At 32.1% G+C, this 16,198-nt stretch overlaps 1 protein-coding gene across 1 annotated transcript in view; it reads left to right on the plus strand.

The window, feature by feature from the left end:
• The window catches only part of PPP4R3B (protein phosphatase 4 regulatory subunit 3B), a 61,087-nt gene that overhangs the window by 24,036 nt on the left and 20,853 nt on the right, over nt 1-16,198 (plus strand). The window contains exons 7-10 of the mRNA XM_082356527.1: nt 10,595-10,726; nt 11,829-11,931; nt 14,078-14,119; nt 15,774-15,932. Coding sequence (XP_082212653.1) covers nt 10,595-10,726; nt 11,829-11,931; nt 14,078-14,119; nt 15,774-15,932 — 436 coding nt within the window. The remainder of the gene's footprint in view (nt 1-10,594; nt 10,727-11,828; nt 11,932-14,077; nt 14,120-15,773; nt 15,933-16,198) is intronic.

Below are 16,198 nucleotides of genomic sequence, written 5' to 3' on the forward strand. Positions count from 1 at the left end.
CTGTTTGTGAAGAATAATAATAGATTTCTGATCAGTTGTGACTTTGGCAAGGCCAGAATATGTGGCAGTTGATTTGTTTATTGTAAAAAAAAAAAAAAGCATTCAAACTATTACTGAGATAAATAGATTTAATGAATCAAATTCTTAATTCTTGGTTTTAAAAAAAGTTTCAAGTACTAATGAAATATAATTCTAAACCCTTAGGTCAGGCACTTATCTAGTATAACTAAGAAGTTGCTTTTACTGGTTCAAATGTGTCTGTTTTTTTAGTGGGGATGAACATTTAGTAATGAAACCAATGTTGTGTTTTCCCACTACAAAAATATTTAAACTTTCCCCTTAACCTATTTAAAGACAAAATGAACATATAGCTGTAATTGAAGTACCCTTTCTTATGTTAAATATATGTTAGTGTTAAATAGAAAATAACTGAAATACAATTATGTCCCTTCTTAAAGAAGGTTTAGATTCCCAATGTTATTTGATTCTTTTATGTTTTTGTTACTATTGAATTAAACTATAGTTGTTTTATATGTTTTATTTTTTATTAATGTCCAGTTAGATTTTTACATTCTATCTGTTAGATATTTCCAGTGTTTTTTTTTTTAAAGCAATTTTGTTTTAGAATGGGTTTGGGCTAATGCTATTATTTAGGCAGTAGAAAAGAAATAGAAGAAATATTTTGTGTTAAGTATATTTTAAAGTTTAAAAAACCCAAATGATGCTACATCTGACTTTAAAGAAATAAATACCTAGTTTTAGTAATCAGTTTATAATCTCACTGTTGAAATTCTTATCTTAGTGCCATCCTTTACGAAAGATAACTTTGAAATTAATACTTCTATTGCTTCATCCTTAGTGATGTGTGGGATTAAGAGCATTCATCATAAAATCTCTCAGACTATGAGAATAATAATTTACTAGCTTAGAATTCTTAACTTTTACAGCTTTTATTTCTGTTTTCATTAGAACGATTTTCTTGTTTACATTTAGTTGATGCATGAGACATGGGGAAGCAGTTACTGATCGTTAACAATGAAAAGTCCCTTTTTAATTTCTCTTTTTCTTGTAGTCACAGTCTTCAAGGTCTTTCATTTCCCTGAATTTTCTCAGGTCTAACAATTTTCCAATTTAAAATTTTTGTTGCCTCCAAATTGTTAGCCCACAAATGAAGATAAATTACTTTTTTTTTAATTTCTAAAATTAAGGATTCTACATGCTGAATTCTACTATATTGAGTTGGTAGCAATGTTTAAAAGAAAGAAGAAATAACTTACCTGTGTATTCATTGGGCAGTTGATATTTTGATGCTGTCTTAAAAGAAATGCACAGCATTCAAACTTTTCTTTCTGCTACTGTGGGAGCAGATTTGGTTTTAGGAACATGGATTACAGTATTAAAATATGTGTTGAGGCACAAGGAAATAGCAATATTAACTTTTTTTACTATAGTCATTATTTCTATCCAAGCTGGAAGGATAGATTTAGCAATAATTGCTGTGCTACAGATTTCAAACATTTTTATGCTAATGACCTTTGAAACATTCAGTAAAACTTCTTTTAGAATCTGACTGGATAAGTAATACAGCTACTGCTGAACTACTTATTTTGGCAGGTATTTTCAGTGTATTTCTCACTTAGGAATAAATTCATATGTTAACTTCTATAGATATGATATTAGCTTTAGGGTTATTTTATTTTTTACTAAATTATTTCTAGAATTGTATACATGGAATTTGCTTCAAAATAATTCTAGAGAGCGAAATTTACCATAAAAAGAAATTTAAAATTAATACGTAAGCTAATCTCTATGGGTTGACTGTTCAGTATTTTGTATTGAACATATCACATTTTATTTCTTAAAATTGTGTCAATTTTTAACTTTTTATTTTGAAGTAATTTTAAATTTACAGAAAAATTACGGTAATAGTACAAAGAACTCCCATATACACTTTACCCAGATTTCCCAATTGTTAATACTTTATTTCTCATTTGCTTTATCATTGTCTTTCTTTGCTTGTATTTGTATGTACATATTTGCATACATAAATATATAATTAATTTTTTCTGAATCATTGAAGAAAAAGGTATGGAAATGATGTCACAGTGCTCCTTTACCCCTATGTTCTTTGGTGTCTATCTACTAAAACTCTACATAACCACTGTATAATTATCAAAGTCAGGAAATTAAATAACATTTTTACAATACTGTTATCTAACTACAGTCCTAATTCAGATTTTATCCGTTGTCCCAGTTATCCCCTTGTTACCCAAGACAAAAATGAAAACTTTCTGTTCCAATATCCGAAAATTTGGATTTGTCTGATGTTTCCTCATGATTCAATTCAGGTTATTTCTTTGTGTCAGGAATAGTACAGAAGTAACATTTCCTTCAACACATCATACCAAGAAATTCCCCCAACTTTAAAAAGTGAGCTTAAGTTTTCTTTGTCCAGGCTGTTTTGCCATTTCACAGACTAAAGAAGTTAGATTAAGTTCTTCTGTAGAATTTGAAGAACTGTTGCTGCTTTCTTTGAACACATCAGAATGGATTGAAAGAAGTATTGGTTCTGTAATACTTGTAACCTTCATTCAAGTAGCTGCAAGAGCAAATTTCATATGCATGAGCTTTTTTTATGATTTGTACATTTAGATAGATAGTTTTTTAAAAACTGGTAGTGTTTCCACAACATACATCAGTTATTTTTATCCTGTTACCTCAGAATATTCTTCCTGCTCTTGCCATTCTTTCTTTCTCCTCTTATTTACTATATACATGGAATCTAAGTTACACAGCTTCTGATATTTTCTTGATCTTACCAGAAAGTGTAAGTACAAATTTTTCATGTAACTTTGTCATGATTGCCACTTGGCTAACAGTGAGTGTGTAATGCCATAGGTTATAAAATATATCTCAACATCAAGAAGTTAAAATTTTAAGAAATCTGTCTTAGAAGCAATGAAATAAAGTATGTTCTTTATGTTTCCCAATCAGAAAATAGAGATGTCACCTGATAATCGGGATAATCTCTAAATTCCATGTGTAGATACCCAAAACTTTCCCTCCATTGCTAATTATATATTTTCAGTATTTTTGGCAATATTGAAAAATTCTTACACCCACTTAAATGTACTTTAAAAACAAAAGTATGTGTTTCTAAGAATAGCATGAGGCTGGAGTGTGATGAAACCAACAGGAGTATCGTTTCTCTAAAACTTGATTTAGAAACAACTAAAACTTTGAACTATCTCCCAGAAACTGTGGTTAAACTCACTTAAATGTTGCTATTTAAATGAAGGATGGCAAACTTTTCTTAAAGGACCAAAAGGTAAATAAGACTGGTAGGCCCTCTGGTCTCTGTCATAACTCTGCCACTTCAGTATGAACTGTCTATAGACAGTTTGAAAATGAATAGGTGTGGCTATGTTCCAGTAAATGTTTTACTGTAAAACTATTTACAAAGTGAACAACCAGCCAGGTAGTTCTGTAGTTTAATGACCCCTGACTTAGACCCCAGAATTTTGCAAGTATTTAGAAACTGGTTCTAAATTGAAGGTTGTAATTGCAAAGCTACTATGGTGGTGTAAAGAGAAGTTAAACAAAGAGACCATGGGAGTAAGCAAGCATTAATGGAGTTATTGGGCCCTCTTAAGACTGTAAATTTAAGGTAGTGTTCTCTAGAATAGATTTTGGTGACCCAGCATTGGAATAATTTCACTGGGGTTACTCTATAATGGTTTATTTTCAGATCAAGTCATAGTTTGACATCTGAAGAAGGAATTTTCCTGTAGTTTGTCTTACATCTCGATTATTTTGCCGTAATGCTTGAGCATGACTTTTCTAGCCAGATTAATGCCATTGTTGGAGAAGCAGGTTAAGGAAAATTAGATTTGTTTTAATGCCAATAAAGAACTTTAACAGGCAATTAGAAATGCTGGCTTGAATTTTGAGAGTGGTCTGACTTTAGTGACCACTAGACTTTAGTTCCATTGGAGAAATAGGCATGGAAGAGTTAGGTCACTTACATAGCTAGTTATTAGCTGTACTGCAGTTAGAGGCTGAGTCTTTTAATTTAGCTATTCCTTCTGTTCACCAGGCTTGCTAAGAAAATGAAGCATGTTTTACAGACAACTTATAATGCTGGTAATACTTTTAGTTCATTGATGAATGTTAAATCATTAGTTACATTTCTTAGGAACTATTTGTTCATTGTCTCTGAAAGCACATTATTACTTTGAAGTGGGTATAGTAATGCATTGTAGTAGACTAATTTTAATTGTTAGCTGAGGTGAGTGTACCTCTGGGATAAGACTGTCTTACTATTCCATGCTGCTATATACAACATAATCTCTAGACACGTGGTTAATTCCAGTTTTTTAGAAGTTGATTTTTACTTAGTTTGCAGAATCCAGTAATTAATAATAATAATACCTAACATGTATCATAGGGCTCATCTCATTTGTTACCCATCTCTCAGTGTCTTTCATTGGCTGATGTTTACTGTATTACCAATTGTAGTTTCATATATTTTGTCTGGGTTTTTGTTGTTGTTTGAGGTAAAAGAGTAAATCTAGTTCCTGTCACTTCATCTTGGCCAAAAATGGAAGTCTGAGTTGATGTTTATTTTCAGAGTAGATTTTATTGCAAAAGACTGGCTCTTATTCAGAATAGAACAGTTTGTGGATTTGTGTCTCTTTTGTGTTACTTTAATAACTACTCATGTTTTATTAAAATGAGACTTCAAAATACTAAAAAAAAAACCCATCTGACGCAAGGATTTAGAAACCAACTTTTTTAAGACTTTAATATCATTGAGTGTGGCAGTTGATATTATTGATTGTGAAATATTCCCATTTTTTGCCCCCTTTCTCCTCCCTCTTTTTTTCTCTTTATCTAAGTCTGTTCGCTTTGTCTTTGTCTGTTTTTTCCTTTTCCCTTCTTCAACAAAGAAGCTGTAACAAAAGGCCTGGAGAGTGCTGTTCAGTTTCTATGATGATGGAAATGTTTATTCTTTAACCATCCAACAAGGTAGCCAATCACTACCTATGACTATTAAGTACTTAAAATGTAGATGGCGTGACTGAGGAATTACTGATTTTAATTTAAAGTCTCTTGTGACAAGTGGATATCATATTGGACAGCACAGGGTTAGAATATTTACTACCTATACAACCAGTCTAAAGAGTGAATCTTTTATCTTGTAGCTATTTTAAGCAAAAGAATGTCTTGATCAGGTCTCGGTTTTAGAAGGATAGTTCTAACAGCTGGAGATAACTGGAAAAAGAAGGCCTGACCTGTGACAGAAAAAAGGAAAGACGTAAGAAATTAATGTATCACTTAGGAATGAGTTTGGCTTAATATATCAGCAAGATGAGGAGTGAGGTCAGCAAGATGGCAGATAGGAAGTTCCAGCCCTTATCCCTGCAACAGAAACACTGATTTAACAACCATCCACAGACAAGAATACCTCCATGAGACTTCCAAAATCTAGGTGAGAGCTGTCAGGGAAACTTGACAAGAAGCAAAATTAAGTTCCAGTAACCAACCCTAAAAATAAAAAAAAAAAAAGAATTATGAACTGCCTGACAAAGAATTCAAAATAATTGTGTTAAAGAGGCTCAGTGAGCTACAAGGGAACACAGATAACTAAACAAAATCAAGAAAACAATACATAAAATAAGTTCAGCAAAGAGAAACTAAAAAAGAACCAGAAGAAATTCTGGAGCTGAAGAATACAGTGACTAAACTGAAAAAAATCAATAAAGAGCTTCAACAGCAGACTTGAATCAAGCAGAGGAAAAAATCAGAGAACTTGAAGACAGGCCGTTTAAAATCAGTCCAATCAGAACAAAAAAAAGAATGAAAAAGAGTGAAGAAAGCCTACATGAATTATGGGACACCATAAAGCAAAATAATATATACATTATGAAAGTCTCAAGGAGAAGAAAAAGAAAGGGACATAAAGCATGTTTAAATTAATAATGGCTAAAAACTTATCGGGAAAGATAAGGTCATCCAAGTATATGAAGCTCATATGTCCCCAAACAGATTCAACCCAAGGAGGTCTTCAACGAGATACATTATAATAAAACTGTCAAAAATCAAAGAGAAGAGAGAATTTTGAGAGCAAGACAGAATAAACACATCACATACAAAGGAAGGCTTTCAGCGGATTTCTCAGCAAAAACCTTGCAAGCCAGTAGAGAATGGGATGATATATTCAAAGTGCTGAAAGAAAAAAAAAACTGCCAACTAGGAATACTTTACCTGACAAAGCTGTCCTTCAGAAATAAAGAAAAAAGACTTTCCCAGACAAAAACTGAAGAAGGAGTTCGTCAAAACTAGATCTGACTTTGAAGACATGCTAAAGGTAGCTCTTCAAGTTGAAATGAAAGAACACTGAACAACAAAATGAAAGCATATGAAAGTGTAAATCTCGCTGTGAAGGTAAATATATAGGCAAATATAGACCAATGGAATAATCTAATGGTGGTATGTAAATCACTTTTAATGCAGTATGAAAGGTAAAGACAAGATATTATGAATAACTACAACTACAGAAATTTGTTAATAGATACACAGTATAAAAAGAAATTCTGATATCAGTAACATAGTATGTGGGTTGGGGAATAAAAGTGTAGAGTTGTACACAATTGCTGATGAGAGATTAATATCCAAAACATGTAAGGACCCCCTACAACTCAATAGCAAAAAAAAAAAAAAACAACCCAATTTAAAAATGGGCAAAGGAACTGAATAGACATTTCTTCAGAGACATAAAAACAGCCAACAGGTGCAGGTAAAGTGATCATCATCACTAATCATCAGGGAAATGTGCATCAAAATCACAATGAGGTATCGCCTGATACCTGTTAGGATGGCTCTTATCAAAAAATCAAAAGGTAACAAGTCTTGATAAGGATGTGGAGAAAAGAGAGCCCTTGTGCACTGTGTGGGCCTGTACCTTGGTGCAGCTACTATGGAAAACAGTGTGGAAGCTCCTCAAAAATTAATAGAGAACTACCATATGATTCAGCAGTCCCACTACAGATATAAATCCAAAGAAATTGAAATCAGGATCTTGAAGAGATAGCTGCACTTTCATGTTCACTGCAGCATTATTCATGGTAGCCAAGACATGGATGCAACCAAAGTGTTCATCTGCAGATGAATGGATAAAGAAAATTTGTCATGCACATACAGTGGAATATTATTCAGCCTTAATAAAAGAAGGAAATCTGGCCACTTTTGACAACTTGGATGAACCTGGGGGACATTATGCTAAGTGAAATAAGCCAGACACAGAAGGACACAATACTATATGGTACTACTTATATGAGGAATATAAAATAGACTCATAGAAGCAGAGAGTATAATGGTGCTTGCCTGGGGATGGGGAGTAGAGGAAACAGGGAGGTATTAGTCAAAAGATACAGTTTCACTTTTACATGATGAACAAGTCCTAGAGATCTACTGTATAGCATATTACCTATAATTAATATTGTATACTTAAATATTTGCTAAGAGGGTAGATATTATGTTAATTGTAATTGTTTTAATCATAAAACAAGAAAGAAAAACCAGCCTATAATAGTTTTACCTAATAAAAATTTTGTTTTATTCATGTCACAGTTAGTCAAGGAGCAGCTCCATGATGCCAGAAGACTCATCTTATGAGTCAGTCATCCTGAGCTTCTGGTCTTAATGTCTGTTACTTTGAGGTTGCAAGATTGCTATTCCATCTCCAAGCAGGAAGAAGAAAGGGAGCAGAGGGCAAAATGGAGAGAGCTAGAGAGCTTTTCTGTTTCATTTTAAAGCTCTTTCTTAGAGGTTCCATTTAGCAATTTTTACTTGTATTTCTTTGACCAGAGGTGAGTCACCCTTAGCTGCAATGGAAACAGAAATACAGCGTTTTAGCTGAGTACATAGCCTCTCTGAACAAAGTTTGGGGTCTGTTAGCAGGACAAAGAGAATAGAGACTAAGGTGGCATATAGTAGTATCAGCCACAGCCCATCTCTGTAACTACCTAACGTCCATATACACTTTTCTTTCATCACTCACCCTTTCCTCAAGGGAGACTTCTGTATCCAGTCTGGAGACTTCACGTCCAGAATATTTGGGTGTTGTGCAGTCCTCTGCAGGTCCAGATAAGGCTCCTTATGTTTCAGGGACCTTTAAACAAAAAGATAATTTATCTGCCCCAACATCACAATTGAACTACTTTTGTTTGGGAAAAGGGAGAACATACATACAGCAGTCATTCATTCACAGCTATGATGCACTGGTCTGTCAAATATTTGTTGAATATCAGTAGCTTAGACTTATTGTCCCTGGAGGTTCTTGATTAACCAAACCAGCTTTCCCTGGTTCTGTTCTCTAAAGAATTTTCCTTGCCCATTTTCTTCCAAAGCTTAGGTTCCTTCCCTTAGGACATTTTCAGCTGTGGCTGCATCTGAGATAGGCAATGGAAGATGCCTTTCCTCCAGGGCTCTATTTTGTATTGTAGCCTATTTTCTGTCAGTGTGAGTTCTCTGACCCAGTGGTGGTCTTAGAGAGCAAACGGTCATAGACTGTTGCTAAAGCTTACTTTACAGTTAAGCTTCCTCTACTGTTTAGTAGGCTTCCAAATTATTTTCTTGTGTATTCTAGACATCTTATCTAAGCATAATTTTTAAACCCGAAGGTTCCCGTTTACCTACTGACCTCTGTGCCCTTGCTTTCTCAAGCTCGGGTACCCTAAAAAGTTCTACAGAATAACATTCAATGGTGCATATACCTTTGTCTGTCAAGGAAGTTTTACACGTCTTTGAGAAAGGCAGTTTTTATCTCCTGAAAAGGCTATAGTTCTCTGTAGCAGTCTATTTCACTATGAAATATATAAATTGGCTTTTTTCACTTCAACAAGTCACCAGATTATGGGACTCTCAGTCAGCACAGGTCATTTCCCTTTTATCTTTGCTTGTAGACCAACAGAATTTGGTATTGGTACTTATGAGGCAGGATTTGTAAGAAACTGCATTTGAGAGAGAAGGGTAAAAAGCTTTAAAAGTATATATATTGAAATATTATTTCAGTATATGAGCTATACCTTAAGAAGTCTTTCTTGCAACTGTGTTTTCATTTAGATGTAACTTAAATTCATCATTTATATATATATATATATTTTTTTTTTTGGCCTAGTTTTAAATGAATGAACTTATGTAGGAGGAGGAATGAACTTATGTAATTGCTTATATATAATTGAGCAAATTATCTGAGCCCCTAATTAAGTGGTAGAATCCAAGTTGTACACACTGGTATGAATTTAAAGTAAGTAAATACCATATCATTGTTCTGAAGAAAGCTCACTAGCTGATACCTTTTGTAATATCTTAACATTTTATATGTGATATACTTTGCTGAACATACCAGAATAAGAAACAGGAGCGGATTACGGTAGAATTTGCTCTTTCTCCTCTAACTGAAGTAAGGCTTGAGTCTATTAATGTAGCTCTGTGAATTATATTTCATAATTTCTCTTTGAAGAAATTTTATTGTTTCTGATGCCATGATAGAATTATTCATTGGTGTTCAAATTTTGAGACATGGTAGAGGGTGAGATTCTAATCTTAAGCAGTTAAGTTGCTATGACATGGTTTTTGATGGTTCTTCATTGCATTTAATATCACAGTTTCACAGGGAAATATTTTAGCATAACACAGTATGTTAAGTTTGGGAGGGACTAGAAAAGCAAAATAATTACAAAATGTGCTTTATACTGGAACTTTTCTTTTTATTATTTCACAAAATTCTCCCAATTCAACAAATTTTTCTTCATTCCATGCAGTTCTCTTATTTCATCTCCTTCAGTTACTACCTTTCTTCCCCCAGTAATAAACCTGTGCTCAAATCCTCTGAGTTGATGTCAAAACTTTTTCCTTTGACCTGAACCATCACTTTGTATCCTACTTTAATGCTTAAGGTATCTACCTTTAAAATACAGGCAGAAAGCAAGTAAATTTTGTATCTGCAAAGCTGCTTTGTAGCTCTTTATATTAAGACCCAACAACATGTTACTAATGTAATAATAAATCTATTTGGCTGCTTTAGATCATTATATAACACAATGTGTACCCATTTACCTCCTGTGGAGAGCTGTGTACTGGGTTATTTTTTCTCATATTTTTGTCAGAAAGGATTTTCTTGTTAGAAGCTGACATAATCTATGTTCCTGATCACTTGATGTGTGTAATCTTGGGTTTAGTCAACTTCTAAATTCATGCCTGAGGCTAAAACCTAGACTGAAAATATGTTAGAACCTCCAGTGAACAAGAATTTCTGGTAAATGATTTTGTTTTCCATTGCCTGTATTGATGATATTGTAAGCTGTTGTGTGCTCTGATTTTTGCATTGTGTTGTTTTGTTTTTGAGTGGGTTTCTTTATGCTCTAGTGTGTTTATAGAACTTTGAAAACATTAGGAAAAAAAGGTTTAAATAAGTTCATCCATTCTTTGTTTTTTTTTTTTTTTTCTGTATGATTCTGATTTTGTTCTTTCAGCTGGTACGTTTGTCTTATATCCAAACCAGGTCTCACAGAAACACATTTTCTTTCAGGATATCCTTCTCATTAATGTAGTAATTGAACAAATGATCTGTGACACTGATCCTGAGCTAGGAGGTGCTGTTCAGTTAATGGGACTTCTTCGTACTCTAATTGATCCAGAGAACATGCTGGCTACAACTAATGTAAGAAATTACTCTGCGATAGAAACGTTTTGGTCTAGTCAGTTTTAGATTATTTTATATACAATAAGTTATGTATAAATATATAAATATATGTAAAAATCAAAATTTTGTAAATTTGTACAATTTTGAAAAACGAATATTCAAACATTTGTACACTCAGAATTCAAGTAGCAGTAATGTTCCTCTAGCAGTTGTTTTTGCAGCAAAATACAAGATTTTAATCTGCTAAAATCTTGGTAAAATGTTAGCACTTCTATTTATGACCCTTGGCCTCTGTATGTTAACCTCTTAAAAATTAAAACAAAGAAATGTGAATATAATTAACACTACTGAACTATAAAAATGGTCAAGATGGTAAATTTTATGTTATATGTTTTTTATCACAATAAAAAAGAAAAAAACATATACCAAATGATCTTAACTGCGTAAGGAAAGGAGTCAGCACAAAAAAAGACTTAAGGAAGTGTTGCAAAATATTAACAGTGGTTATCTCAAAATGCTGGGATATTTCTCCTTTATAGACTTCACTCAAGTTTAGAGAAAATGTATATTATTTTTAAATCATTACAAGTTTATAGAACCAGTTATATAAAAAATAATGGCCAAAAAACCAAAAGGAATTATTTTCCAAATTTCCAAGTAATAAATTCTTAAAATTAAAAAAAATAAATCTAAAATCTGTAACATTTCTAGTGGCTTGATAAATCAACTTGGTGTTTTTTCAAATTTGAATACATTGTGAAATCTGGGGTTTCAAATTTTAAACGGTTAAAGTTGCTCTCACATAGATTTTTCATTGCATTTCATATCCCACGCGTATTTGAAAAAAAATTGTTTTAGATAGTTTTCCCTGGAAAAACTTCTTATAATGCTATCTGATCTTTTTCTTACATTCATTTTTATTGAACATGTAATATGAAATAGATCTGATTTTTCAGTTCTGCAGAAATAAGGTTAAGGTGAATATAACAAGTTTTTTTTGATTCTTTCACAGTATCTTAAAGTATCTCTTGTTTGTGTATGACCTGCACTACTAATTCTTGAAGATGTTTTATTAATTATAAAGATAATAAAGTATTTTTTTTAATTCTGTATGTTTCAGAAAACTGAAAAAAGTGAATTTCTAAATTTCTTCTACAACCATTGTATGCATGTCCTCACAGCACCACTTTTGACCAATACTTCAGAAGACAAATGTGAAAAGGGTGGGGCCTCTTACTTACCTGCTTATGATTTCTGTTTTAAAAGAGTGAGATAAGTATTATAGCTAACAGGCACTTTACTTGGTGCTTTTTATGACAGGGAAATTACTACTGAAAATTTTAAACTGCAATATAAAATCATGATTTCCCTTGCTTCAGAGTGTCTGTGGTAGAGAATGATATAGAATACATGGCAAAAAGTATTACACCTTGAAGAAGAGAACTGTAACTGTAAACACTTAGCAAAAGAAGGAGATTGTTCCCAAAGTTGTTAGAGTTAATGTTAGAGTGAGTAAGTGCAGAGAGTATATTGCCTACAAAATCCAAGGTAACCATCATTTTGGAGACATATTTGGCAATACAGTAAAAACTCTCTAATTTCAAAACATAAGGATCAGGTTATTAGGTTAATCAAAAAAGTTGGTTAAAGCAGAGAATAATTTTAAAAAATAAACTATTTATAAACATTAACTTTAAATGCTGCTCATTTACTGATAGTTTGTATAGGGTCAAGGCTTTTTTTTTTTTTTTTTTGTATGTGTTTTTTTTTATTGTATTTCCATATTGCATTCTTACATAAATTGCACCCATAATTCATCAGCTACAGTTCCTGGTCTCAGTTTATTATAGTGGAGAGAAAACCTAAACATATTTTTGAAGCAGTCTGAGTGTAGAATTCTACTATGGTTTTAAGTACTTTCCTTTAAGTACTTAAGTATTCATAGTTTTGTATGACTAAGTTGGTATCATTTTTTTAATTGAGTTCTGCTGTATTCAACTTAGCTTTAGATATTACAGTTCTGTGACATTTCATCAGTCTGCAGTATTTAAATTATGTAATCATATTACCAAATACAACTAGTGTAAACAAAGGACTGACTTTGATAAGCATACAACTCAGCTTGGTGAAATGAGATATGTGGGGGGGGGGGGACATATTCTCAGAACATGTTGGCTAATCTATTAAGTCAATTAAGAGGAAGTCAGTTAAGAGAATGTTTACTAAACTAATAAAATAGTACACCCTACATAATACTATCAATTCCATTTCTGAGTTTATATCCTAGGGGACATTTATGCATATACATGACAGATACAAGGATGTTGGTGCATTGTTCATTGTAGGAAATGAAGAAGACGTAGTATATTCGTATAATGGAATACTATTTAGCAGTTAAAATAATTGAATTTTGATCTGTCGACTGATTAGTTCTCAAAAATATGAATTGGGTAAAAAAAAGCATGTCACAGAATGTTTTACAGAAAGGTTCCATTTATGTAAATTAAAACAAATGCATTTTTAACTTTCATTTTAAAATAAAACATTTCCAGCATACAGAAATATTTAGATGATAGCATCACAGATACATACTTTCTGTTGGCTCTATCAAAACTAACTTGTCATATTTTTTTCAGTTTTTTTAAAAAGAAAATAAATTACAGATAGTTTCTTATGCATTCTCATTCTACCCCACCCCCATCCCTCAAGAAATGCTGAATTTGGAGTTTATCACCCCTGTTTGTTTATATTATTGTGACATGTATAATGTGGTATTATTTTTCACAGTTTCAAACTTGATATGAATTGACTTACATTGTACACATTATTCTGCATTTTTTTCCTTTTTACCCAATGCTTTTTTTGAGATCTATCCATATTGATACCTAGAGTTTATTTTTAACTCTTGCATGGTATTCTTTTGTATGAGTATGTTGTAATTTAGCCATCCTGCTTCTAATGTATATGTAAGTTGTTTCTAGCTTTTTCCTGTTACAAACAATGCTCTGATGTACATTCTTGTGTTTCCTAACATAAATGTGCTCTAAGATGTGAGCCTAGGAATCGAAACTTAATTATAATGTTCTAATTATTTTTTTAAAAATTCAAAGCATAAGTGACTAATTGTTAAAATCTATGTTATTTTATTAGAATACTTATGATACTGTCTTTTAATAATTCTTCATCTGTACCCAGTTCTCTAAAAGATTTCAGATAGAGGTAAAATATTTGACTGAAGCTACTAATTCTTAATAGTTATTATGCAGGTAAAATGAGGTTATGATCAGAGATATGCTTTGTATGTTGTAAAGTGCTAGGGAAGTGTGAGATATTATTACTGAAGTCGCTGATTTTAATTTTTTTTATTAGATAATATAGTTGGATCTAACAAAAACAGCACAATTTGTCCCGGTAAGTGTACATTCATACTTTATGAACTAATACAAACTGTAAGTTTTTTTCTATTCAAAATATAATGCACTTATACAAAGCTAGGAAAGACATATTTTCATCCAAAAAATCCAAAACTAGATTTTTTTTAAAGAAAAAAATTCTACTTTCTCCAATATAAAAGATGAAAAACCCAGTTGAAATTTTGTTTTTGTTTTTCTCTGTAAATTTAGAGCTTGTTTTCTGACATTTTTTTTAAGGAGATGTCTGAAAGTTGAGGATTAGTTCATTCTTATTTTGACTAAGGCCAATCAGTTAGGAACTAGTCTTCATTAATAGTCTTATGCGTAGGTATCGTTCATGAATCTGAGTATAAACATGGTTGCTTCTACTTGGAACATACATATCAGATATTGGCCTGTTAGTATGGAAAATAATGCCGTGTTTACCTGGCCTCCTGTCTTGTCTACCAGGCCCTTCAAAGCTCTAGGAAAGCCAGTTTCAAATTAGGAAGCAGTTCAGAGATTTGATTATTAGAGATATGATGAGTAATTTCATGTCCTAATTTGGGAAAGTGAAAACAAGACATTTAATTAACACTACAGATTACTGTTACAAGATCTTTTGTAAACAAAATTTAGGAATTGAGAAATTTAGAGAATTTATTTTAATGGTGAGGAACTAGTTCAGATACTGGCTGTGGTGATGGCTGTTGTACAAATTGGTCTGAAACAAGTAGAACTCTTTACTTACATTTAAAGTAGAAAAGGTCTTTGAAATACCAGAATTGTATTTTGTATACTTGATGGTCATTCTGTTATTAAAAAGATTGCTGATTTGTTCCTGATAGCATCATGTGATGCGCCACAAAATATTTATTTGTGTAGTCTTCTTGAAAAATAAAATAGTTGGACTTGATGACATCAGTTATTTTTTCTTTTCTCTAAGGCTGTGATTCCGTAATTTCTTCACAGCTTAATATTTTCTTGCCTAAAATATTTACAGTAGGTATGGGTAATTACCTATACATTCAATTTTGATGTTCAAGAAGCAATTTTAAATCACTCCATGAATGTGTAAACCAAAGCCTCTTGAGGAAGAAAGAGCTGGTATATTTCAGTAGGCCTCTCATGGATATCATGATTTGATGTTAAAAAGATTACTGTTTTAAAATCATGATGTAATATTTTTCACTTGATATTCAAACAGCCAAAAAAGTCCTTTCCTTAAAGATGTCTTTAAAGAAAGCATATTAATTTTTCTTGGGAAATTTGTGTTACACCACTTTAGGCAAAAAGTTTAAGGTATTTCCTCTTTTACTGTGCAGTGGACCCTTTTATAGATCCATTAATATTAATGACAGCACATATTAAGGAAACATTACCAAGAAAATCTCAATGCAGTGAGGGCTTTATTATCATATTTGTACATTTTTATTTAACATTATTAAATATTTTATATAAGAGCCTTAGAATATCTATTTAGTAGGTAAAACTGCTAATACTTCTGGAGAGTCTACCTAATGAAAAAATAAAAATCTGTAGCTTCTTTAATTGATACAAAAAGGAGAAGAAAATACAGTTTTACTTTTGCTCTAAAATATAGGATGTACACTTTATTCTCTTTGCTTAGATGTATTGCAATGTTTATTTTCATGTGATGACTTTCTTTGTAGATAATTATCAAACAGCACAGCTGCTTGCCTTAATTTTAGAGCTACTCACATTTTGTGTGGAACATCACACATATCACATAAAAAACTATATTATGAACAAGGACTTGCTAAGAAGAGTCTTGGTCTTGATGAATTCAAAGCACACTTTCCTGGCCTTGTGTAAGTAACAGTTTCAATGAACATTCTTACAAAATGTTTTATGGAACAGCATTTTTAATAGAAAAGCCTGAGTTACCCATGTGGAATTATTTTTTTCTAGCAAGTGCATGTGCTATTAAAGAGATGATTGTGAGAAATACTAATCTTTTGTTTTCTTTTATTTAAAGGACAAGAGGAATAGGTCATAGTGCTTCCCCCACCCACATATTGCTCACATTTAGATTCAGTTGTGACATAATACCATGTGCAATGACATTTCACTAATA

The sequence above is a fragment of the Balaenoptera borealis genome (assembly GCF_965194805.1).
Source record: "Balaenoptera borealis genome assembly, chromosome: 15".
Lineage (NCBI taxonomy): Eukaryota > Metazoa > Chordata > Mammalia > Artiodactyla > Balaenopteridae > Balaenoptera > Balaenoptera borealis.